The sequence below is a fragment of the Rattus norvegicus genome, chromosome 10 (assembly GCF_036323735.1).
Source record: "Rattus norvegicus strain BN/NHsdMcwi chromosome 10, GRCr8, whole genome shotgun sequence".
Lineage (NCBI taxonomy): Eukaryota > Metazoa > Chordata > Mammalia > Rodentia > Muridae > Rattus > Rattus norvegicus.
Genome location: NC_086028.1, coordinates 100,461,379 through 100,487,370, shown reverse-complemented (window position 1 = coordinate 100,487,370; position 25,992 = coordinate 100,461,379). Strand labels below are relative to the sequence as shown.

The 25,992-nt window shown below is 45.7% G+C and overlaps 1 protein-coding gene and 1 pseudogene across 1 annotated transcript; one reads left to right on the top strand and one right to left on the bottom strand.

Annotated features, from left to right (window-relative positions):
* Positions 1-1,839: 1,839 nt before the first annotated feature.
* On the bottom strand, positions 1,840-9,613 carry LOC134480899 (NADH dehydrogenase [ubiquinone] 1 beta subcomplex subunit 4-like; annotated as a pseudogene).
* Positions 9,614-13,566: 3,953 nt separating this feature from the next.
* On the top strand, positions 13,567-23,556 carry Cd300lb (CD300 molecule-like family member b). Its single transcript, NM_001167664.1, is given in 4 exon segments — positions 13,567-13,634; positions 19,276-19,605; positions 22,298-22,385; positions 23,362-23,556. Coding segments are annotated over 4 exon segments (627 nt in total). The 5' UTR covers positions 13,567-13,594; the 3' UTR covers positions 23,531-23,556.
* Positions 23,557-25,992: the final 2,436 nt, after the last annotated feature.

Genomic DNA, 25,992 nt, shown 5'->3' with positions numbered 1-25,992 from the left:
CTTTTCTTCTCTTTGTTTTGTTGCCAAGACGATTAGTTTCTTGCTTCTTCTAGGGTGTAGCTTGCCTCCTTATGTTGGGCTTTACCATTTATTATCCTTTGTAGCGCTGGATTTGTAGAAAGATATTGTGTAAATTTGGTTTTGTCATGGAATATCTTGGTTTCTCCATCTATGTTAATTGAGAGTTTTGCAGGATACAGTAACCTGGGCTGGCATTTGTGTTCTCTTAGGGTCTGTATGACATCTGTCCAGGATCTTCTGGCTTTCATAGTCTCTGGCGAAAAGTCTGGTGTGATTCTGATAGGTCTTCCTTTATATGTTACTTGACCTTTTTCCCTTACTGCTTTTAATATTCTTTCTTTATTTTGTGCATTTTGGTGTTTTGACTATTATGTGACGGGAGGTGTTTCTTTTCTTGTCCAATCTATTTGGAGTTCTGTAGGCTTCTTGTATGCCTATGGGTATCTCTTTTTTTAGGTTAGGGAAGTTTTCTTCTATGATTTTGTTGAAGATATTTACTGGTCCTTTGAGCTGGGAGTCTTCACTCTCTTCTATACCTATTATCCTTAGGTTTGATCTTCTCATTGAGTCCTGGGTTTCCTGTATGTTTTGGACCAGTAGCTTTTTCCGCTTTACATTATCTTTGACAGTTGAGTCAATGATTTCTATGGAATCTTCTGCTCCTGAGTTTCTCTCTTCTATCTCTTGTATTCTGTTGGTGAAGCTTGTATCTACGGCTCCTTGTCTCTTCTTTTGGTTTTCTATATCCAGGGTTGTTTCCATGTGTTCTTTCTTGATTGCTTCTATTTCCATTTTTAATTCCTTCAACTGTTTGATTGTGTTTTCCTGGAATTCTTTCAGGGATTTTTGCGATTCCTGTCTGTAGGCTTCTACTTGTTCTCTAAGGGAGTTCTTCATGTCTTTCTTGAAGTCCTCCAGCATCATGATCAAATATGATTTTGAAACTAGATCTTGCTTTTCTGGTGTGTTTGGCTATTCCGTGTTTGCTTTGGTGGGAGAACTGGGCTCCGATGATGCCATGTAGTCTTGGTTTCTGTTGCTTGGGTTCCTGCGCTTGCCTCTCGCCATCAGATTATCTCTAGTGTTACTTTGTTCTGCTATTTCTGACAGTGGCTAGACTGTCCTATAAGCCTGTGTGTCAGGAGTGCTGTAGACCTGTTTTCCTGTTTTCTTTCAGCCAGTTATGGGGACAGAGTGTTCTGCTCTCGGACGTGTAGTTTTTCCTATCTACAGGTCTTCGGCTGTTCCTGTGGGCCTGTGTATGGAGTTCACCAGGCAGGTCACTTGCAGCAGAAAAGTTGGTCTTACCTGTGGTCCCGAGGCTCAAGTTTGCTCGTGGGTTGTTTTCCTCTGGCGTCAGAGATGTGTGCAGAGTGCAGTCTCTTCTGGTTTCCCAGGCGTGTCTGCCTCTCTGAAGGTTTAGCTCTCCCATCCACGGGATTTGGGTGCAGAGAACTGTTTATCCGGTAGGACCCTTCAGGTTATGGCGGTGTCTCAGGCGCAGCGGTCCTGCTGCTCCTGGGCCCTCCTCTACGGGAACCCAGAGGCCGTATACAGTTTCCTCTTGGGCCAGGGATGTGGGCAGGGGTGGGCAGTGTTGGTGGTCTCTTCCACTCTGCAGCCTCAGGAGTGCCCACCTGACCAGGCGGTGAGGTCTCTCTTCCACGGGGTTTGGGAGCACAGAGCTGCTGCGGGCCGAGATCCGCAGGTTTGGGACTCCCGGTAAATAGCGGAAGAGGGGCTGGGGATTTAGCTCAGTGGTAGAGCGCTTACCTAGGAAGCGCAAGGCCCTGGGTTCAGTCCCCAGCTCCGAAAAAAAGAACCAAAAAAAAAAAAATAGCGGAAGTGCCCAGTCCTAGAGGAATTTTGCCTCTGTGTGTCCTGAGTTCACCAGGCAGGTCTCTTGCAGCAGAAAAGTTAGTCTTACCTGTGGTCCCGAGGCTCAAGTTTGCTTGTGGGGTGCTGCCTACGAGCTCTCCACGGCGGCAGCAACCAGGAAGATCTCCATGACTCAATCTTACAATTCTGTACATCTATCTCTCTTTACTTTCTGTAAAGCTATTCAGTCACTCCTCAGTTAATGGTCTAGGGGAATAGAATTTGCATCTCTCTTGGGGATATCAAAAAAAAAGGCTTAAGTCCTCCTGTGGCAAACTTGATGTGAGGTCTTAGCCAATTAACATATCTTGGAAGCTTTTAAAAATAATTTAAAGTAAACCATCTTGAATTTTCTGTGCCACAGTTTGTTTAGGATATAACCAATGTCTCAAATATTGAAAAGGAATATTGAATCTTTTCTGGAGCAGCAGCTTCTCCCCAAAGTTTAAAGCACATTGTAAAAGTAAAGGCTTGTAGTGAAATTAAAATGTCTACATAATGAATAATATACAATGAAAGATTCAAAGTCTTAACTTCTTGTACTGAAGCAGTGACAAAAAAATTTTACATAATGTAGGGCCATAAGTGATTCCTTGAGGCAAAACTTTCCAATGGGCTTTCCAATCACTTCATGGGCTGTCCAAAATTATAAGAAAGCTCACTAAATGAAAATCTTTCACAATCACCAGGATGTAAAAAAACAGCATAAAAACAATCTTTTAAATCTATAATAATTCTATATGTATTTCTTGAAATAGCAGTTGGAGTGAGCAAACAGGCTGTAATGCTCTTATAAGTTCCATAGCCTCATCAACCCTTCATAAATCCTGTAACAATCTCTACCTGTTTGATTTTTTCTTAATTATAAATATGTGTGAGTTAGAATCTTGAGCCTGAGTGTGATCGAACTGTAAAGTGTAGCCAATGTAACACTGGCAATCATTAACCACAATCTTTAAGTTTCCCTTGTAACACCAGAGCATAACCATAACTTTGGAAAGCAAAACTCAACATCCAACAAATCATCTATTCTCCAAAATTCAGTCTCTCCAAAAAACCAAGTCCACTCCTCATGCTTTAAAGTTTGACTGCCAATTCTTGCATATGAACTAACAATGGTGCAGGCTCTAATACCTCAACAAAGAGACATTGCCCTGAATTCTTTTATAAGTCTACTTTCTATGATAAGAATTTTATTAAAATATCCCAATTTAGACCTGTTTCCCTGGGTTAGCTCATACCATATATTGTCTAGAATGACTCCATCCGAATTATCAGTTTTAAGCCAACTGTATGCTACAAATGTTACGAATTTTTTTCAGTGATTAATTAATAGGAGATTTACTGATGCAAGAACAGAGGCATCCTTGCCGAACTTAGTAGGAGATGCTAAATTTTCTGTCCAGTTTTCCTTCCTGGATAAGTCTTTCCTTTTTGTTCCTGTCTGTTTTGATAACATAATACCAGAAGATGAGAGGCCCTAAACCTGCCACCGCTCCTAAAGTGAGTTCTTGGGAGTGGGTCTGAAATTAGGATAAACATTTGCTGATCTTGCATAGGTCCAAAGAATCAAGGCAGGATCCTCGATGTGCGTTTGGCATTTGGGGTCATTGTACTGAAGCAGATACACACGTTTAAGCTGGGCCCTTATGCTCATGCACTCGACCTGTGCCTTTCGGGTCTCTGGAGACACGTCATACTCGGCAGGGTCAAGGGTACTGGGGAGAGTGGCCAGGGGCGCAGACTTATACTTGGAAAACGACATCTTTGCTCCCCACAAATTTTTAACCATACCCAATAACTTAAAAGCCAGTAACCTATAACCAAGACGTGTATAGCATATTATATATTTAAAACCAATCAGAAACAAAAAATGAAATGGCTAAACATATCTTTAATATTTAGATCAATCACCACTTTTACTTTTCCTAGCTGTAATTTTAAGAGAAGCACCTTGTTACCTGTTGAATTCAATAATCATAGTCGGAGATTTTTCTAAGAGAAACAGCCATCAGCTCCATTACCATAGAAGCTGTGAAGCTCCTGGTACCTTTAGAATCAGCTAGTGTAAACATTTAGCCAGCACCCTGGGGAGCTTCTCCAGGGAACCAAGGCTCCTAGCTATAGGTGCAGGGCTCCAAAAGCCAATTGAAACTGCTTTTTATTTATTTGTTCCTTTCCTTTAAGGAGTTAAAACTAAATCAAGGGATGAATCAACCAGCATTTAAAGTTTTAACCATTTTTTCTTTTAAACATGAAACCCAAAATATTCAAGCAATGAGAAGCAAAACCCAGACATAAATTGACATACATGAACAGCTTGGTGCACCAAGGACAGACAACAGACATAGAGGGAAAGAACTAGATGGCGCACCACAAAAGGGACCCAGATATCCTACCTAAAGGACCCAGAACCAGAAATGAGAACTTCTCCAATAGGAGCCAACAAGGAGGCAAGACATCTCCCACCCTCCTTCTGTCCCTAGGAGGGCTCTTAAAAAGCTTAAACTCATTTTCCTTCTTTTGCCAAAGCATCTGTGGAGAGTCCAGGAGGGCGGTTTTTCTCAAACCCATTCTCTCTCTTGTCTAGGGTGTAAACTGTCTCTAGTCAGGGTCCAAAGGCTAAAAGCATCTATGAGAATTGACTTTGCTTCTCTAGATTTTAGCATAACTCTAAAAGAACACATACACAAAAACATTTTATCATTATTACCTTGTTCCTTTTTACAAGGTTTACTCACTGTTAGTCCAAATCTTTATTTTTCTTTGCACATGGTTTCAATTCCCGTGGTCCTTCTGTATCCTGTTTACTGGGGCCTTTCCTGGCCCATTTTCCCCAATGTGTCCCTCCTTCTTCACCAGCCGGCTTCCTGGGACAATCTCGTCAGGTTGTCCTTTCTTTCCCAATCAATGGGACCTCCATTTGATGATGCCTGTGTTGTCAGGACACTGAGAACCAGGTGTAGGCCTACAAGATTTAAGAAGAAACACACGGGGTTGGGGATTTAGCTCAGTGGTAGAGCGCTTGCCTAGGAAGCGCAAGGCCCTGGGTTCGGTCCCCAGCTCCGAAAAAAAGAACCAAAAAAAAAAAAGAAGAAGAAGAAGAAGAAGAAGAAGAAGAAGAAGAAGAAGAAGAAGAAGAAGAAGAAGAAGAAGAAGAAGAAGAAGAAGAAGAAACAACACACACTCGGGTCATTCATCTTAAGAGAATGACGTCCAGGCTTTACTGAGATCTCCTTATATACAAGAGGCAAAAGCCATGGAAAAATAATAAAGCAAGTGAAAATCCCCAACCAGGAAAACAGGAAAAATCTGCATCATGGAAAGTCCCAGCACCAAAACAGGGGCATAAACAACTTCTTAACAACAAGCTGAAAGGCTCAGCAAGGGGGAAGAGAAATACCCCAAGGTAGGGCCCAACAGAATCCAGAACTGATCTTATCAGGTGGAGAGAAAGATGAAGGAAAGGATCAACTCCACATTCGCAGTTGGGACTGGGGGCTCAACTTCTTGCCACCAGATGATGTTATTCTCTGCCGATGAAATGAGCCAAATTAAAGTATGAAGGCAGGTTTATTGGGTACAACACTCAGGGGGATTCACTAGTCCCAAGGAATGAGGCGAAGGAAGTCACCATGGGGAGGGAGACAGAGGAGCAGAGAAAGAGAAAGAGTGTGCATGCAGGGAGAGAGGAAATGCCAAGAGAGAGGGAGAGCAAGGAGAGAGACCAAAATGTCTAGATTATATCGGGAAGGGCTTCTGGGGAGGGGAAGTCCAGCCCTTGGGATAGAAGGTTCACATAGAAGGTGGGGTATGTTGGCCATGCCGTGTAACAGATAGAGACTGGGGGGTGCTAAAAGAACTTGGAGCCCAGTTCCACTTTGGTATATTAACTGTGTACCTCAACTGTTCGTCCCAGGTCTGAAACACAACAGTGTCCATGGGCCTGCCACTGCTAAAGACCATGACTAGGTCCATGATCCTGCTGAAGTCTGTGTTGATATAGGTGGTCTATGATCTGTGCTGTTACCTGAGGCCATGTTGATGTCCATGGGCCATGCAAACACCTGCAGCCATGTTGATGTCCTTGACCTGTGCAACTGACAGGGCTGTAATGGTGTTCATACCCCATGCTGTGGCAGAGGGTCGTGTTGATGTCTGTAGTCCGTACTGCCACTGGAAACCATGCACATGTCTGTGGTCCATGCTGTTGCCAGAAGCCATGTGGAAGTCCCTGATCCATGCTCCCACTGACTGTGAAGGGCAAGGAAGCTATTCTTTCAGGGGTTATCAATGGCTGCAGACTCACAGCTGAGAAAGGGTGGCATAGAAAGGTTCTGTGGGGGGCTGGAGAGATGGCTCAGTGGTTAAAAGCACCGACTGCTCTTCCAGAGGTCCTGAGTTCAATTCCCAGCAACCACATAGTGGCTCACAACCATCTGTAATGATATCCCATGCCCTCCTCTGGTGCGTCTGAAGACAGTGACAGTGTACTCATATACATTAAATAGATAAAAAATTTTTAAAAAAAGGTTCTGTGACAACTCCTACCTCCCAACCTCCCAAAAAAGTAACAGCCTAGACAGGAAAAGAACTCTTAAAAATTGTGATGAGGGGGGCTGGGGATTTAGCTCAGTGGTAGAGCGCTTACCTAGGAAGCGCAAGGCCCTGGGTTCGGTCCCCAGCTCCAAAAAAAAGAACCAAAAAAAAAATTGTGATGAGGATGCTGACATGTAGCTCTCCACAACTGATGGCTTCTGTATGGGGTGCAGACGGGGAAGGACTCAATTTTCTTTAAGGGGCTAGCCACTGGGAGTTTGACCGTGCTCCAGTGAGCATGAGAATGACACAAATTGGACTTGTTTCCTTCCTTCCTTCCTTCCTTCCTTCCTTCCTTCTTTCCTTCCTGTCTTTCTTCTCCTCTTCCCCTCTTTCTCTTCCTCTTCCTCCCCCTCCTCCTTCTCTCCCCTGTAGAGGGCCGCAATAACATTCGCCACCACAAGATGGCACTGGCTTCCACTGCGCCAGCTGACTTCCTTTCAGGAAGTTAACTGTGTACGCATGTGCAAGAGTGCCTTCGTGCCAGGTCTTTGCCCACTCCGGGGTGTGCCTAATGAGATCATGGGTAAGCGACCAATCAGGTGTGGATGCGCCACGCTAGGGTGTATATAAGCCATGCCATGCTGGCACCCTGCCACCGCCCTCTATTATTAATAAGTAATAAGCATTTTGGCTACAGAAGGATTTATGTATTCCCGCGTATTCTTGCTGGCGAGAGGTCGCACGGGACATTTGGTGCCGAGAACCCAGGACACCACGCCATCGCCAGGCGCCAAGAGGGGGTCTTCCGCCTGCGGAAGGAATCCAGAACTGTAGTGTTTAAAAGGTAAAGCCCTGAGAGACATGCATCTTGATTTGTTCCACTTCACTCCCCTGCTAGATGCGGCGGAAGTTTTTATTATCGTTTTGGCAGCCCTCGGGCTTTCTCTATTGGCCTTTGAGTTTCTAGCTACTGCCAGACAGCGTCAGAGGTCGCATGGGAGCCGCCCAGCTATAATAGCAAAGCAGAGAGCGCTGGGGGAAGGACAAGGCGGCATGTCAGAAACAGGGTTGGGTAAAAAATTAAAGAGCTCAAGGAAAAAAGACAATAAGCAGACAGTCCCCTCCAACGACTTCAGATCTGCGGAGGCGAGAGATTGGGGAAAAACGCCCCGGGAGAGAAAAAGGGAGGAGATAAAAGGAACACAGTATTTTGGGAGAAAAATTTTGTCTTTGTGCTTGTAAAAGGTGTGATTAGGCTCTGGAAGCTTCACAGAGTCATACTGATCAGACTTGATAGAGGTAGAACGCCTGAAAATTTATTCAGGAGAATCAAACAAAAGGACATCTCAATGCCTATGCACAGCTTGATGGAGTTAATGTAATTGGGTTGTGAGTAAAAATATTCAGGACTTTGTTTCACTTCCATACCATTTGTCAATGTCAGTCGTGCTGCTCAGATATCCCGTAATATATCTCAGTATCTTACAGGAATTTGGTTTCAACACATTGATGGACTAGTCCAGGAACTGAGACAATCCATCGTCCATATCAACTCCACTCGAGTGGATAGTCACCATGGAAGTGGTGGGAAAGGGAAAATCCTACCTCTCTGCTGACACCATCTGGTTTTTTCCCTCTTTGTCTATTGTCTGTCCTTGGTGCACCAAGCTGTCCCTGTATGTCAGTTTATGTCTGTGGTTTTTTTTTTCTTGTTACTTAAATGTTTTATGTTTCATGTTCAAAAGAAAAAATGGTAAAAACTTTATCTGCTGGTCGTTCACATCTTGATTTGGTTTAACTCATTTCAAAAAAGGAACAAATGAATAAAAACCAGTCCTTAGAGCCCTACACCTGTAGCCCGGAGTCTAGGTCAGCTGGAGAAGCTGCCCAGGGGCTAAGCGTCTACACGAGCTGATGTTAAAGGCGCCAGCAGCTCCTCAGCTTCTTTGGTACAAGAGCTGATAGCTGTTTCTCTTAGAAAAATCCCTGACTTATTATTTGACTCAACAGGTGACAAGGTGCTTCTCTTAAAATCATAGCTAAAAAGGTAAAAATGGTGTTTGGTCTAAATATTAAAGATATGTGTAGCCACTTCAATTTTGTTTCTCATTGGTTTTAAATGTATAAATATGCTCTACTTGCCTTGGTCATGGATTGTTGGCTTTTAAGTTATTGAATATGGTTTAAAAGGTATAATATTGGTAACAGAAAGTTGACATAAAGCTGGTAATTTGGACGGAGTCATTCTAGACAACATGTGGCATGAGCCAACCTAGGGAAACAGGTCTAAATTGAGATAATATTTTTATGGAACTCTTATTCTAGAAACCAGGCTTCTAAAAGAATTTAGGACAATGTCTCTTTGTTGAGGTATTAGAGACCGCACCATCGTGCATTCATATGTAGGAATTGGCAGTCAAACTTTGTAACATGAAGGATAGATTGGAGACTGGATTTTAGAGACTAGATCGTTTGTTGGAGGTTGAGTTTTGCTTTCCAAAGTTGTGGTTTGCCCTGAAGTTATCTATATTTTGATGCTAATTCTACTGCCCCAAGAACAGCTGCCTAGTCAGTACTCAGAACTCTGGTGACTTTCCAAAATTGTGGCTGTGCTCTGGTGTTACAAGGAGAACTGAAGGATTGTGATTAAGGATTGCCAGTGTTACATTGACTAATTCAAACTTATTTGTAATTAAGAAAAATCAAACAGGTAGAGATTGTTACAGGATTTACAAAGGATTAATGAGGTTTTAGAACTTGTGAGAGCACTATAGCCAGTTTGTTTACTCCAACTGCCATTTCAAGATAGATTTAGAGGATTGATTTTGAGTTTTCATTTCGTGAGCTTGCTTATAATTTTAGAGAGCCCATAAAGTGATATCAATAAGAATGGCTAATAGCGGGCTGGAGAGATGGCTCAGCGGTTAAGAGCACCTGACTACTCTTCCAGAGGTCCTGAGTTCAATTCCCAGCAACCACATGGTGGCTCACAACCATTTGTAAAGAGATCTGATGCCCTCTTCTGGTGTATATGAAGACAGCTACAGTGTACTTATATATAATAAATGAATAAATCTTTAAAAAAAAGAATAGCTAATAGCCTTATATTATGTAATTTTGTTGCTTCTTCAATGTAAGAAGTTAGAACTTTAAATCTTTCAGTGTATATAGAAATTTTTACTACAAACCTTTCCTCTCAAAATGAGCTTTAATATTTGGGGAGTAGCTGTTACACTACTCCAGAAAAGAATATTTAAAACTAATTTTAAGCTTCTAAAGATATGTTAATTGGCTAAGTACCTCACCTTGCCAGAGGACTTAGGTCTTTGTTATCCACATTGGAGATAAAGCTTCAGTTGTGTTAATACAGAATTGTAGGCTAGAGTCATAGAAGTATTAAAAAAAAAAAAAACCTGGTAAAACATACCTTATTCCAAACAGCAATCAAATTGGTTATTACAAAATACTGATATTTGGCCTATTACATATACAAATTTTTCAGGCAAAATTGATAATTTTACTCTTTACATGCTTTTGTACTTCCTGTATATTTGTGCATACAACCCATAGGAAATGCGCTTACTGTATTTATAGGTGGTTCATCTAATGAAAAGGCTACATGTATGTTTGGATCACTTGTTTATTCTCTTGAGTTTCTATTGCTTCAACACAGATTATTAAATTTCGTGGTTTAGCCACTGTTTTTAAATCAAGCTTTCAATTCACATACTGATAGCCAATGTGTGGCTTGTGGTTTACAATTGATTTCAATTACTTAATGCTTTATTAGAGACAGGTTTTCTACTTAAAACCAATGAGTGATTTCAGTATGAATTGTCTGACAACTCACTGTCCTTTCAGTGCTCTGGCTCAGACAACTAAATAAAACCATAGACCCAGCTCTTTAAAATGGCGTTTTTTAATGGAGTTGATATGAAAAGAGGAAGACTCCATTTGCTTACTTTCAATTCCCAGCCTCACCCTGCCAGCTCAGAGATTTCTAGTACAACTGAATCTAGACAATATTTACAGGTTTTGACATTTCTAATTAATGCTTATGTTTAGGTAAATAAAGTTTGTGAGGTGCTAGAGAAATGGCTTAGTGGTTAAGAGCACTAAGTACTGTTCCTTAATAGACCATTTAAGAACTCAAACTAGATTGCCTAGACTCCTTAACAAGGGAGGACAATGATACCAGACAGATTATAGGCCTTACATAGGAACAATTAGTCAAAAAATCTCATTCAATATATATCCAAAACAATAATGCTAGAGACAATAATTTGGTATACAAGTCAATTTATAAATACAAGTGCTCAGTGTCCTCAATTTAATCCTCGAGGACTTACCCTAATAAATAATATCTTTACTATATCTTAATAAATAAAAAGGGGGAGTTATCCCTGTATGCTAAATAATGCTCCTTTTATTTCAATTTTAAAATTTGGATGCCAAAGTTTATGGCACCCTACAACTAGGCATACTTCTGCCTAGGTGAAATAGAAAGATTCACATATTGACATGATCCTGTCCAGATATTTTATATGGGGAAGAGGGAATGTTTGTGTTTTTTCTACAGGATGCTACAAGAGTGTGCCAGCTGCCTGAGTGGCTGGTGAGACTTGCTGATCCTGGTTGCATAAAGATTCAGCTCTCCTGGTTCGGGTCCCTGGAGTCATTCCTCTGCCCTGAGAGGAAGGTGGAAGATTCCCCCTCATCTTTTGTCATCACAGAGATTTTGGCGTTGCTGCAGTCAGTGTTACCGCTGCGTGTGTCCCGTTCCACTGTGGCCTGCTCTCTGACCCTCTGTGCACTGCTGCTTTCTGGAGAAGACTGGACTCCAGCCGTTGCTGCCCCCCTCATTCCCCTGGTGACTCTTGCTACCTTAACTGGTGTCGTTTTGCAGACTATAGCTTCATGCCACCTGTGTGAAGCTGCTGTGGACTGGGGAACTCTGTCCTGGTTGTACAGATCTCAGACATGGTTCCCTTGCCTGCTGGTTGTTCCAGAAAAGAATGGCTGATCCTGAACTGTCCTGGGAAAGACCTTGTTACTTTCGCTGCTATTGTAGCAGCCATTTACTGCTATAGCCATTGTGTCTACAGTGTCTGGAGTTACCCTCCCCCAATCTATTGTTGGACAAGCACCGTGGGTGAACTTTCTGGAGTAGTTGCTAACAATTAGGAATTCTAAATTCTATTATAGGAGCGGCTTGACTACGGCCCTTGGTGGTAACAGCTGAGGTGAACCAGATGAGGTGCCCACTACTTATCGGGAGTGGCTCTGTTTGGTGCAGCCCTATGCTGTGGATTAGTGTTCATGCTATGGTTGGTTTGCAAACTCAGATCTCAACAGAAATGTGACAAGGCCGTTATCACTCAAGCACTTGGGGCCATTGAACAAGGGGCCTACCCTGAAAGTTGGTTATCTATCTTCAAAAATTAGTTGGTATCTGAGTTCTCTGCTCTTGCACCCCATGGATCTGTGGATCCATTACACTGGGATGAGAGAGACTCAATGATTCTTTGATCAGCCCTTCCACATCGCTGAGGTTTCCTCATTGCACGCGATAGGGTGATCATGATTTCCCCACTAACTCATCTTCTGGCTGGCCTCTTTTTAGAGTTCGCCCTAGGTCATTAACAGTTACTGTCACACAGCACTGTGGTATCCAGAGACGGGCAACTTTCCTCAGGCACAGTACACGGGGCCCGGTGGCGATAGGGTTACCCTTCGATAAGGCTGTGACATAGAGGAACGACCTAAGACAGGAGCCACAGCAGATGGACGTAACTGCAGGGACCTAGACCAGCCTAGACAATAATTTATTGTTATTAATTAATAAAATAATAAGGGGGAGATGTAGAGGGCCGCAATAACATTCGCCACCACAAGATGGTGCTGGCTTCCACTGCGCCCCACGTGGAAGGCCAAGATAGTTTCGCCATTACAAGATGGCGCTGGCCTCCGCTGCGCCAGCCGACTTCCTTTCAGGAAGTTAACTGTGTACGCATGTGCAAGAGTGCCTTCGTGCCAGGTCTTTGCCCACTCCGGGGTGTGCCTAATGAGATCATGGGTAAGCGACCAATCAGGTGTGGATGCGCCACGCTAGGGTGTATATAAGCCATGCCATGCTGGCACCCTGCCGCCGCCCTCTATTATTAATAAATAATAAGCATTTTGGCTACAGAAGGAGTCGTGTGTTCCCGTGTATTCTTGCTGGCGAGAGGTCGAGCGGAACATCCCCCTCCTTCTCCCCCTCCTCCTCCTGCCACTCCTCCTTCTACCCCTACTCCTCCCCCTCCTTCTCCCCCTCCTCCTCCTCTTCCTTCTTTATTTTGCAGAGGCGGTCAGAAGAGTGAAGGGAGGACCTGGGAGGACTGGGAAGTAAGCTTGATCAGGGTTTATGATGTGATCAAGAAATAATCAATAAAAATATTTTGTAAAAAAAATCATACCAAGGTAATTTATAGAAGAGATGATCGATTTGGGCTTTTATTCCTTGGGATTAAAGTCAATCATGGTAGGAAATCATGACAGCAGGCAGCAGACCAGGTGAGAGCTCATCTCTTGGAACACAAGTAGGGAGCACAGAGAGCGTACTTGGAATGGCATGAGGCTTTGAAACCTCAAAGTGACTTACTTCCTCCAGCAAGGCCATATCCTCTAGACCTACCCAAGGAGCACCATCAACTGGGGATTAAATATTCAATGCCAGGTGTGCTGAGCATAGCCCACTAACACTTGAGCTGAGACTCTCTCAGCTGCTGGGCCCATCATTTATAGCACAGAACACATCTGGATCCAATATCCAGAGTGCTCTACCCCTTAACCCAAGACCAGATTGTCCAGACATCCCCACAACTGGTCTATGGGCTTCCCCCCTTTTCCTCTGCTTGCCCTGCACGGTTCCCTGGCCTCCTCATTTCTACTGAGTGACCCGGCTCTGGCATTAACTGATGCCTCTTGTGCTGAGTAACCAACAGCAGGAAACACCCACGCTATAAAAGGAAGCATATGAGTAAGACACCCAGAGGCAACCTGGACAAACAGAGCAAGTCAGCTGGGATCTCCGGGGCTTTGGTTATCCTGCTGAGATTTTGGATTTGCTGCTGGCTGTACAGCAAGAGGTGCAGAGTGGGAAGGCAGGACCATGTGGCTGTCCCCTGCTCTGCTGCTTCTCAGTTTCCCAGGTATGTTCAGCTAGAACCTGGGGGCTTGGGACAGCGGGTGTAGAGTGGCAGACAGAGGGCTCCGTCCCTGAAGCTGCCACCTTCAGGGAAATGTGGGGTGGCTCTGTAGCCTCATTCAGCAAAAGGACCCGGGGTTCTACGCTGTGCCAGGAGTGGGTCGGGACCTGGGAACGTGAGGGGAAATAAATGGAGATGACCGCCGTTAGAGGAGACTCCAGATGCTCTGGTGGGGGAGATGTGCAGGAAGAAGCACAAGAAAGAAGTGCTCAGGGGAAAGAACTATTGAGAGAGCTACTGAAAGGCCTTCTGAGCCTTCTCCTTGCCTGCCCCAGAAGGAAGCAGATATTTACAGCCCTTGCAGCAAGCAGACCGTGCACTCCAGGGAGAGGGCATGGCTTGGGGGGAAGGTTATAGGCTTAGAGCGGCTGGCACACATGGGAAGGGTGCACTCAGTGGACAGGTCACTGAGGGGGCACTGGCTAAGTGTGAGTTTGCAAATACAAAAGGTAAAATGAAGGACAATTGTGGGTGCCTCCGTCACTGCACTTGCATCTGAGATGCAGGCCCCCAGCTGCCTGCTCTCTAAACCTCCACACCGGGCTTTCCTAGAGGCGGAGCAGGCCAGGAGTGAGCTATGCCATGGCTTCCAGATTTACACACATGCACAGCAACACTCACTAGTATACTCAAAGGCAGCACGCCTACATACAGTCCGTACACCTACACACTCTGTCCATACATCCGGGATCATCCACTTGCTCACATTTGCACTCTGGTTGGTTGGTTCGTTGGACTCGTTTTGTCTTGTTTGTTTTTGAGGGGGGCGGGGGCATTGTTTGTGGTTTGGGGGTCTGTTTTGTTTTTGTTTTGTTTGTGGGGTTTTTTTTTTTAAGTTTTTTAACGATGGAAACAAAAGCACACCCAAAAAAGCGAAGCTTCTGGAAAACCGTTTTCTTCTCTGTCTTTGCTTTGCTCCCTACACTGGCCTTGCCCTCCCCTGCCCTCGTGTTTCAGAGCCGAGTCTCTGAAGACATCCTTGTTGGCAGCAGTTTTATCCGAGAGGATATGCAGAGTCCCAGAGGATATATCACAGACTGGGTGTGGGGTGACTGTCGTTGTAAACTTTCACAAAGGACTTGACCTTGGAACTCTTCTCCTTGCCCATGGCAGCTGTCACTTTTTGGGGATGGCGGTCAATGCCAGCCACCAGGGCATGGCTGTAAGGGCAGTCTTCACGTTGACAGTGTTCTTCATGACGCTGAGTAGCGTCTAGCCAGGACCAGCACCACTTTCCCCCATTTTGACAGCGGGCAGCCAGCGCCCACGGCATGTTCACACTCTGAAGATGCCACAATCCGAGACTGTTCACAAAAGGGACTTCAATGTTTGTTTTATTCTATGTATGGGTGTCCTGCCTGCACGTATGTAAGTGCACATAGCATGTGTGTGCCTGGTGTCTAGAAAGAGGTTACTGGATCCCCTGGAACTGGAGTTAAGGATGGTTGCAAATTACCATCTTGGAGCTGGGAAGCGAACAGAGTCCTCGGGTAGAGCAGCCAGTGCTCTTAACCCAACTATCTCTCTAGCCACTCACCCTCCTTTTTTTTTTTTTTTTTTTTTTTGGAGACAGGATCTTATTGTATAGCCCTGACTAGCCTGGCACTCACTATGTAGACCAGGCTGGCTTCAAACTCCTAGAGATCCTCCTGCCTCTGCCTCCCTAATTCTGGGATTAAAGGCATATCCCACTATACCCACTTTGTTAGGCAAATTTTTAAAAAGTAATGTAGTCATAATATGCTTTGGACATCTTTCCTGTCATTGTTTGGACATTGCTCTTTACTTTTTTATGCTATTGCTATATCGGGACTTCTCAGCCTAATTCCCTATGAATGGTCTTTGAGTTTTCCAGATGTTTACTGTTACATCTGCACTGAGGCTAATGCCCCATGCTCCACTGTCCGTATTAATCCTAGAACTGGAATAAGTGTGTGTATGTGTGTGCATGTGTGTACTCAGGCTCCAGATGAGAGGCCAGGAGGCCCACAGTAAGGAAGCAGCTCCAAGAAGAGGATACAGCACCGGGTAGAAGCCTGGCTTGGAGGAGGTGGGGTGACCAAGACAAGGGCTCTCCAGGCAGGACTAAGTCCACAGCCTTAGGGGGTTAGGGAAAGAGAAAAGCACAAGTGGCTATGCAGGAGCAAGCTATGCCACTAATGAGAAGCCAAAACCAGTTTGCAATAAGATACGCATGCCAGAGATGAGGCTTTTTTTAAGTCACTCTGGGCAGGGGAGTAGCTGACATTGCGGTGCAGCTGAGGAGACAGGCTCAGTCCAGTCCGAGCAGCTATCTGAGCTTCACTGGGCTTTCATGACAGTTCCTGCCATAATCCAGGTACCTGATGAAGGCCATATCTGGCCAAACAGCCCCCAGCGCCCAGCATTAGATGCTTCGCATGCGGTTTTAACAGCCAGTACTGTAGTGTGGCAGCTGCGCAAAGAGGGAAGTGAGGCTCGGAAAGTTAAGTAACGTACCCAGGGTTTCTCAACCACGCCGTGGTAGGCACCGCTATCTGCCTGCAAAGCCCACGCTCTCTCCGCTCGGTCGTGATGTCCCTTGCACTGTGGCGGCAGAGAGATAAAGAAAGTGATTTGGGTCGACATCTCCAGGGTGGAGTTGGCTGAACGGATCACTGAGCATTTGCCAAGGGGAGGCCGGTGTAGATGTTAAATCTCCAATTAAGAGTGGAGTGCGCTGGGGCTGGAGAGATGGCTCAGCGGTTAAGAGCACTGACTGCTCTTCCAGAGGTCCTGAGTTCAAATCCCAGCAACCACATGGTGGCTCACAACCATCTGTAATGGGATCTGATGCCCTCTTCTCTTTTGGTGTGTCTGAAGAGAGCAACAGTGTACTCACATACATAAAATAAATAAATCTTTAAAAGAAAAAAAAAAAAAGAGTGGAGCGCACTTGGTGCTTTTAAGGTTGCATGTCCTGTGGTTGCTATTGCAAGGGACCAAAAGTTCAGTGCCCCAGAACAGCACAACTTTTACCTTACTGTTCCAAGATCAAGAGACCAGAATGGTCTCACTGACCAAAGTCAAGGTTGCGTTCCTTCTGGAGCTCTGGAGAACAATCCGTTTCCTGGATTCATCCAAAAGCCCCTGCATGTCTGTTGCCCCTGCATGGCCTCTCCTCCTCCTCCAGGTCAGCAGCAGAATGCCTTCAAACCTACGCCAATTTCAACATCAGGATTCATAGAATAACCCAGGTCAATCTTACCTCAGTAGCCCTCGTCACACCTGCAAACGCCTTTATCCTTTTTTTCTTTTAAAAACTGCAGACAGGGCTATGCACATCGAAGGGTCTTTTCTGCTATTTTCTTTGGTGTTGCCGCTTGCACTACAGAGCTTGTGCGGAGGTCAGAGGGCAACTTTATGGGGTCAATTTTCTCTTTCCACACACATGGATTGTGGGGATTGAACTCAGGTTTGCAAGTTTCTGCAAATTCGTGTATCCATCTCTCTCTCTTTCTGTGTGAGGCCACATAGTAAGAGGTTGGGTGTTAGACCTCAACAGCCAGCACTTGGTAGGCAGAGACAGGAAGATTTCTGTGAATTAGAGGCCATCCTGGTCTATGTAGTGAGTCTTAGACTAGTCGGAACTACATAGTGAGACCTTGTCTTAGAGAGAGAGAGAGAGAGAGAGAGAGAGAGAGAGAGAGAGAGAGAGAGAGAGAGAACAAGCAAGGAAGGAAGGGTAGCCATCCAGCAGCTTAAGATCAAGCAGGGCTCACCTGAAAGGAGGGCTGGAAATGAAAAGGGGGACGACAAGAGAAACATGGGGCCAAGACAGTGTTCTGATCAAGGCTCAAAATTTAATTGTCAGCACAGTGTGTATAAAGGAAAAACCACAAAACCCATCCCCCAGAACAGTAACATGGGGGTAGCAACAGCACAGCAGTAAATCCCATAAGTTTCCATATCTTTGCAGCTCGTTAATTCTGGCACATCAAGTCTGCAGCTTGTTAACTCGGGTCAAAGCTCACAGCTGCAGCGAAGGCAGATGTTTCTGCTCAGGCCAATAAAGCCTATCAAGGTCTGCTTCTGCCTTTCGTGGGTGTATTCACAGTCTCCCTAGCCTGCCAGGCTAAGGTCAAAAAGAAAGAGAAAGAAAGCAAGAGAAAGAAAGAAAGAGAGAGAGAGAGAGATGTTAACAGTCTGTGAAGAAAGGTTATTCTATCAGTCACAGATGCAGACCTCAAACAAAACTAAATTAGCTCTAAGGAGGATGTCTAAAGGGTTAAAGGGGTTGGGGGGGGGGGGGGACCTGTGCAAACCTATCCCATTCACAGAGGCCAAAGCCCAAGGCTGAGAGATGGTCAAGAAAGGCCCCCACCTCAGCTCTCAGTCTCTTTGTCTGCATCCAGGTGTGAGAACAACAAGTTACTATAAGGAAAGAATGTATCTGTGTTTAGTCAATTTTACTGAGTCTCTCCACAGACCAGCAGGATACCCAGTCCGTACACTCTCCAACCCATTTCTGGCTCTGGTTTTTCTGACTGCTGTTGAGAGAAAGCAGCAAAGTGGGCTCTGTGGAAGAGGTGGTGATATATGGTGGATGTTCGGAATGGTGGCCTAGAACCAAGGGGAAGGTTTGGGTTACAAATGTCGCAATAATTAGAACCATAGACATGGGACATTCCCTCTGTGGAGGCAAGAAGGCTAGGGAGAGGGTCCTGGGCATGAGGCTTCCTGGTCACATTGACTGGATTTAGAGTCACTAAGGAGACACACATCTGGGAATACCTGTGAAGATATTTCCACAGACGTAAGTGAGGAGGGAAAATGACCCTGAATGTGGGTAGCGCCATACCATGGACTGGGAGTCTGGACTGAATATTTTCATTGAGAAAGCAAGCTGAACCTTTGTCTCTGCTTCCTGGTGGCAGATGCAATGTGGCCAGCCACCTCATCATCCCTGTCGTGATGGATGCATTCCTTACGCCATGAATCAAAATTTAAAATGAAACAAAACAAAAAGCAGCTTCCTTCCTCAAGTGGCCTGTCAGGTTTTTTGTGACAGCCAGGAGGAAAGTAACTCAAGTCCTGGATTTCCCCGGATGCCTGTAGGACCGGCTCACAGTGGCTCACAAGCATTGGTTTGCGAAGTCTCCTCTCTGCTCCATGTTCATTGTTAGCCTGACGTCGGTCACAATGGGGACATTGACACCACAGAGATTTGCAGATGCCGCTAAACAAAACATTTTTTAAATCTAGATAGTTTGTTAAACATTTACCAGTGTACCACTAATTACTCTAAGATCTGAAGGGGGAAGGTCACAGAGTGGAATAGTCAGAGGAGGAGGCCATCCAGTCAAGAACGGTGGCAAGAGAACATGAAAAATGGGACAGGAAATCAGAAGTGTCACATGATACAGGAGGCCTGGGAAGATAGTCTGGAGAGGCCAGGGTACAGGCATGCAGGGGTTAATAGCAGACTGGCCCTCAGAGAAAATGGGTGTAAGGATTCAAGTGGGGCAGAGCGGCTGGGGTGGCCAGGACCTTTATCTAATCCTTTGGACACTGGCTTGGCTCAGAGGAGGAGAAGCCATGCCCTAACAGACATTCTGTTTTCCAGGGTGCCTCTCCATCCAAGGCCCAGAATTGGTGAGGGGTCCAGAGCAGGGGTCGGTGACTGTGCAATGTCACTACAGCTCAAGATGGCAAACCAACAGGAAGTGGTGGTGTCGAGGAGCACACTGGAGCACTTGCAGGATCCTCATCCGAACCACAGGATCAGAGAAAGAAATGAAGAGTGGCCGGTTGTCCATCAGGGACAATCAGAAAAACAACTCGTTCCAGGTTACCATGGAGATGCTTAAGCAAAACGACACGGACACTTACTGGTGCGGTATCGAAAAATTTGGAACTGACCGTGGGACCAGAGTTAAAGTGATTGTTTATTCAGGTAAGTACTTTCCCATGGGTACTACTAGACAGACAGACAGGAAGAAAGGAAGAAAGCAAGGAAGGGAGGGAGAGGAAGGAAGGGAGGAAGGGGAGAAAGAAAGACAGACAGAAAGAAAGAAAGAAAAGAAGGAAGGAAGAGGAAGAAAGAGAAAGAGAGAAAGAAGGGAAGTAAGGAAGACACATGAAACAGGACGGTGACAGTAAGAAAGGGAGGGAGGAAGAAAGAGAGAGAAAGGAAGGAAGGAAGGAAGGAAAGAAAGAAAGAAAGAAAGAAAGAAAGAAGAAACAGGGCAGTGACAGAAAGAGAGAGAGGGAGGGAAGGAGGGAGGGAGGAAGGAAAGAAGGAAGAGAAAGAAAGATAGAAAGTAAGGAAGAAAGCAAGGAAGGGAGAGAGAGAGGGAGAGGAAGGAAGGAAGGGGAGAAAGAAAGACAGACAGAAAAAAAGAAAAGGAAGGACGAGAGAAAGAGAAAGAGAGAAAGAAGGGAAGTAAGGAAGACACATGAAACAGGACAGTGACAGTAAGAAAGGGAGGGAGGAAGAAAGAGAGAGAAAGGAAGGAAGGAAAGGAAGAAAGACAGATGAAACAGGGCAGTGACAGAAAGAAAGAGAGAGAGGGAGAAAGGAAGGAAGGAAGGAAGGAAGGAAGGAAGGAAGGGAGACACACAGACAGATGGAACAGGGCAATTGCAGAAGTAAGGAAGGATAGCAGCCCAACACCTTTACCGATGTCAGCCCCTGAGGTCTCTCCAAGGAATCCCACTGACGTGTGTCCTGACTGGCAGATGTTGGTGTGGAGCCAGGGCTTAGACATCTCCCTGTGGAACCCATGGCCCAGCCCTGCTGTCCTGGAGATACACAGCTCTGAAACCTCACATTCTTCCACTGGAGGCTTGAGTAGGTCTCAGATGCTTGAAGACGTCCCCAGCACATCAGTCTGAGAAGTTTCTAGTCTTCCAAAACTTGTACCCCAGGCCCGTTGTCACAAGGGAGGGGGGGGCAAGTTAAGGCATCTGAGAGAGGGTTCCCAGGGTTGAAGCCCAGGCCTATCCAAACCACAGTGAGTCTGGCCACTTTGGGGGGCCTGACCTTTCTAAGTGACCACTTCTGCATTCTCTGACTGCAGAAGAAAAGGCATAGGGTAAGGAAGCCCACGATTTGTTTAGTGAATGCTTCAAAAAGAAAGCTATTAAATCAGACTCAGAGACTTCCCTGATTCTTCTGGCTTCTCCCTGCCTCAGCCTCAGTGAGGGACTCCAGGACATTCTATTGGTGCCTAAGAAGCAGCCTACCCCACCTCCACCCAACTAGCCATATGCAGACCTTCCTCAACCCAGCAGCCACTCTGGCTCCTGAAAAGGCAGCAGAGATGGTAGGTAGGTAGGTCTGAAACCTGTGAACGACACAAAGTTGCCTTCTGGGGGGAGTGAGGCTCAGAAAAAGTCACCCCAATAAGACTTCCCTAAGACTACCACTGAGGGGAAGCTGAGAAGATCTGTGGGGGCAAGAAGTGGGTTGATTAAGATATGCAGGCAAAAGACAAAGTGGCCAAAGAATTACCTCATGGAGAACTTTGAGTGTCTGAGGGGACACCATCTCGTATGGTGATTGTGGCTGTTCGGAGGACTGTTAGGACTGGAATTATCCAGAGTTCTGCTCAGTTTCCAAGCATGATTAAAACCTAGAACCTTTGAGGGAACGGTTTGCTGGGTCAAGAACTAGCTCAAAGGACAGCTGTAAACCAGAGATGTTCTCAGGAATCCATGATCCAGCCACCCACTACAAGACACCCCACAACTTCCTCATGGTGACACTTCCCTCCTCATAGTCATTCATGATTTAACTAGCATTGTGCGTTCTTGCTCGCTGACCTCCAGGAGTCCTTTGTCATTCATCCCACTAAACACTTGTTTCTGAGATCGCCTTGAGCCTTACTGGGGTACTAGCTAATACTTGGGTACTATCTAATAGAAGGGAACAGATTCTTGCCTTCAAAGCAAGTGGAAAGAGACTGTGATATGTCTCCTCCTCCAGAATAAACTACAGTCTATATCTCACTGTCATATCTCCTATTAATAACAAGGACGGAGGAGATAAATTATAGGGAGTCAGACAGCTGAATAGCAGCCAACAGACTGTATCGAAGAGACCAAGCTTCCTAATCCAGAGAAGACAGATATGCTGGTGTGCTGGACAGTTTTAAGTCAACTTGACACAAGTTAGACTCACTGGAGATGCAACCTCAATTAAGAAAAATGTCCCTAGAAGACTGGGCTACAGGCAAACCTGTAGAGCATTTTCTTAATTTGTGGTTGATAGGAGAGGGCCCAGCCCATTGTGGGTGGTGTCATCCCTGGGCTGGTAGTCCTGGGTTCTATAAGAAAGCAGGCTGAGGAAGCCACAGGGAGCAAGCCAGTAAGCAGCACGCCTCCATGGCCTCTGCATCAACTCCTGCCTCTAGTCTCCTGCCCTGTTTGAGTTCCTGTCCTGGCTTCCTTCAGTGATGGACATTGAAGAGTAAGCCAAATAAAGTCCTCCCAACGTGTTTGGGTCATGGTGCTTCACTGTAATAGGAGCCCTGACTAAGACACCTGGTGAAGGCTGGTTGGATTGGGATGCCTTTGTGAGCCATGCATGAACTATCCCCCAATCTGTTTCATAACCTATGGACATCTTTGTTTATGTCTACTAGGTAAAGCTACCATGTCGACTTCTAAGCAACTTTCCTGGCCCACCGTGGACAGCAGGGCAGACATGGCGTCTTCTGACTTGCAGAAGAGGTGAGTCCTGAGGTCTTCTCTCCTTCCTTGTGATGGTTTGTATATGCTTAGCCCAGGGAGTGGCACTAATTTGGAGATGTGGCCTTGTTGGAGTGGGTGTATCACTGTGGGCATGGTCTTTAAGACCCTACTCCTAGCTGCCTGGAAGTAGTCTTCCACCAACAGCCTTCAGATGAAGATGTAGAAGCTCTGGTTAAACCATGTCTGCCTAGATGCTGCCATGCTCCTGCCTTGATGATAATGGAATGAAACTTGAACCTGTAACCCAGCCCCAATTAAATGTTGTCCTTATAAGAGTTGCCTAGGTCATGGTGTCTGTTCACAGAAGTAAAACCCTAAGGCACTCCTCTACATGGGTTCCTCCTATGGGGATGCCAAGCCTGGAGACTCCTACCTATGTTCTATCACTAGGAGTCAATAATTGTCATAGTCAGGACTCAAGGTACCAAGACCACCTCTGTCCCTGGCCCTTCCCACCCACTGTGGTCCCCATTCCAGCCCCACCAGGAAACCGATCTACAGAGCTGTCTACCACTACCTAGCCAAATGGTCAAAAAAAGCCCTGGCAGCATCGTGGCTGCCAAGAGGGAGACAAGGTTCCCGTGTCATCATGTGAAGAACAGGGCAGGGGCAATGATTTGCTAACCTGGAGCCAGTGTTGAGGGCAGAGTAAGCCAACACAACCCAGATTGGAAAGTTTCAGGTCTCTGCTTGGTTGAGGGATATAATGGGAAAGGAGAGCCCCAGAAGACAAAATTAGGACAAGGGGACAGCCCCTGTTGAGACCATCTGAAGTCACTTTAGAGCCTTCCTGGTTGGGTAGACCTTGGAGAAGGTCCCTGGGGGGATCTTCCAAGTAGGATGCAGGCCTTCAGTTTCAGGCTATGTTGAGCTAGCTATTGACTGTCACGTCTTGGGGGATGGGACATAATGGGGCTGGGGGCATGAGGCCCTAATGGCTGTGTCTTTGTCACAGGACCCATTACATGCTCCTGGTGTTTGTGAAGGTGCCTGTCTTGCTCATCTTGGCTGGTGTTGTCCTCTGGCTGAAGCAGTCGACTCAGAAGGTCCCTGAGGAAGAGTGGAGACACACTCTCTGTAGCAATTTAGACTCCGTACCTCTGGCTAAAGACATTTCTCCTTAGACCGATGGATAAGCAGAGCCTTCCCTCTCTGAACTCTCATTTCAAAAGAGAGCATGGACAGGGAAGAAACATCCTTAAATCCTCGGTGGGTGGTGACTGAGGTGTGATCTGCACTCTTCAAAGCATGGGACCACAGTCAGGCCCCTCCTGAGGTATCATCACACCCGCATGATGAGCACCTCACTCTCCCTTTAAATCCTCATCAGCCCCATCTACCCACCATGGTCAGTCCAGGGTGACAACGGATGGAACACAGCCCAAGCTGCAGCAAGACAGCTGCGTGTGCTCTGCTAGAAAAGCTTGTGCAGAGCCTGAGACAGAAGCACAGAGAAGCAGAAGGGACCAGTGGGGTGGCTAGGTCATCTGTCCTATGACTCTGTCATAGAAAACTCTGTGAGAGCAGAGCAGGTGTCCATTCTCCATGTGCTGGACACTGAGGCCACCCCAGCATGCACTTCTGAGGAGAGGTGAGGAGGAAAGCCTCTCTGAGAGGCCCAGGGTCTGGAATGTGGAGAACCGGGGAATCCATGACTTAGCCACAGGAGCTGTGGGTGTGTTTCCCAGCAGGTGTGTTTTGCTCCAGTGCCAGGAGCAGAAGGCAAACAGATCTTCCAGGGCCAGGGGCAGAAGGCTGCACAGCCTTAAACAGATCTTTGGACTACACAGACTCACGACATGCTGGCTTTAAGCAAAGGTCAGACAGGAGAGAGCAGCAGAGAGCTCAGGAGACAGAGAGAGCCATCTTCCCACCTGGATCCTCCCTGTGGTCTGCACTGCATACATCTGCACCGCAGAGGAAGTCAAGGGCAAGGGTAGCTCATAGAGTAACTACCGAGAGCACCAGCCAGGAAGGTAGAGGTCGCAAGAATGGTCCTCTTACCATAGGGTACTTCTGTCTTTAACTGTAGTTGGTGGGGGAGAAACGTAACATGAACTCTGCCTCTATCGAGGTGTCTGTTGCACAGCACAGAGCTGACACGCACATTGCAAAGACGTCATATCTCTACAACACTCCCATCTTGCAAGACTCAGACTCTAAGCCTACTGAGCAACCCACGCACACACACTTCACCAGGCCCTGACTACCACCATCTAATTTTTTTTCCCTTGGGAGTTTTACTAATGCACCTGAGTGGAGTCACGAGGTTTTTGTCATTCTGGGATTTATTTATCTTAGTTAGCATCAGTCACGTCCCCAAGAACCATCCACCTTCTAGCAGATGACAGAATTCCTTTATGTTAGATGCTGAATAGCATCCCGCTGTATGGATATACCACACTTTCTTCCTCCACTCATTCACTCACAGGCGTTCTGGTTGTTTTTATTCTTGGCCTTTGTGGAAAATGTTACAATGAGCATGAGCGTATCGGTTTCCCATTGACATGCATATGGTTGTGATGGTTAATCATGGTTGTTGATTTTGCTGGATTTAGAATCACCTGGGAGACACACCTCTAAGCCTCTCTGTGAAGGCGCTTCTGAAGAAGTTTAACTGAGGAGGGATGACCCACCCGGAATGTGGACACTCACTATCCCGTAGCGTGGGATCTAAGATTGAATAAAAAGGAGGAAAGAGATAAAGCAAACCCCAAGCACCCATTGGTCCATCTCTCTTTCCTTCCTGAGAACGAAGTGTGGCTAGCCTGGTGCTACAGATAAACCCACTCCTGCTGCCATGCCATCTATAACATGATGGACTGTACCCCTTCCAACTGTGAGCCAACATAAACCAACCTTCTTTTCTTCCTTCCTTCCTTCCTTTCTTCCTTCCTTCCTTCCTTCAGTTGTTTTTCTCAGGTGTTTTGTCAAGCAGCAAGACAAGTAATTAACACGTATACCCAAGAGTATTGCTGGGTCACATGGCAATCCTCATTGTAATTTTTTGGACTGGTCTCTGTATTCTTTCCTGCAATCACTACATTGTTTTATATTCCCACTGACAGGATGTAAGCATTCCAATTTCTCCTCATCCTTCATCTACATTAATTGTTTTCTGTCTGCTTATTTTCTGCTACAGCCATTCTCCAGGTGTTTTAATTTATATTATTTCCCTGATAATTCGAGATGTCAGGCATCTTGCTACCTCCTTGTTGTTCAAGTCCTTTGCCCATTAAAAACAAGTTCTTTCTTAACTTTAATTTGTGTTCTTTAATTATGTGCCCATGAGTGCTCTGCTTGTCGGGATCATAAGAGGGGATCAGATCCCCTGGGACTGAAGCGACAGATGGCAGTGAGTCACCTGATGTGTGTGCTGAGAATCCAACTTGGTTCCTCTGCAAGAACAGTGGGTGTTAATTAACTGGCGAGCTGTCACTTCCACTCCCTTTTGCCTGCTTTTTAGTCAGATTGTTTTTCTATATATTCTAGATATACTCTCTCCTCAAATATATTCTTTTTAACATTCTCTCCCACTCTGTTACTATTATTTATACTCTATTAAGAGTATTGCTCAATGACCCCA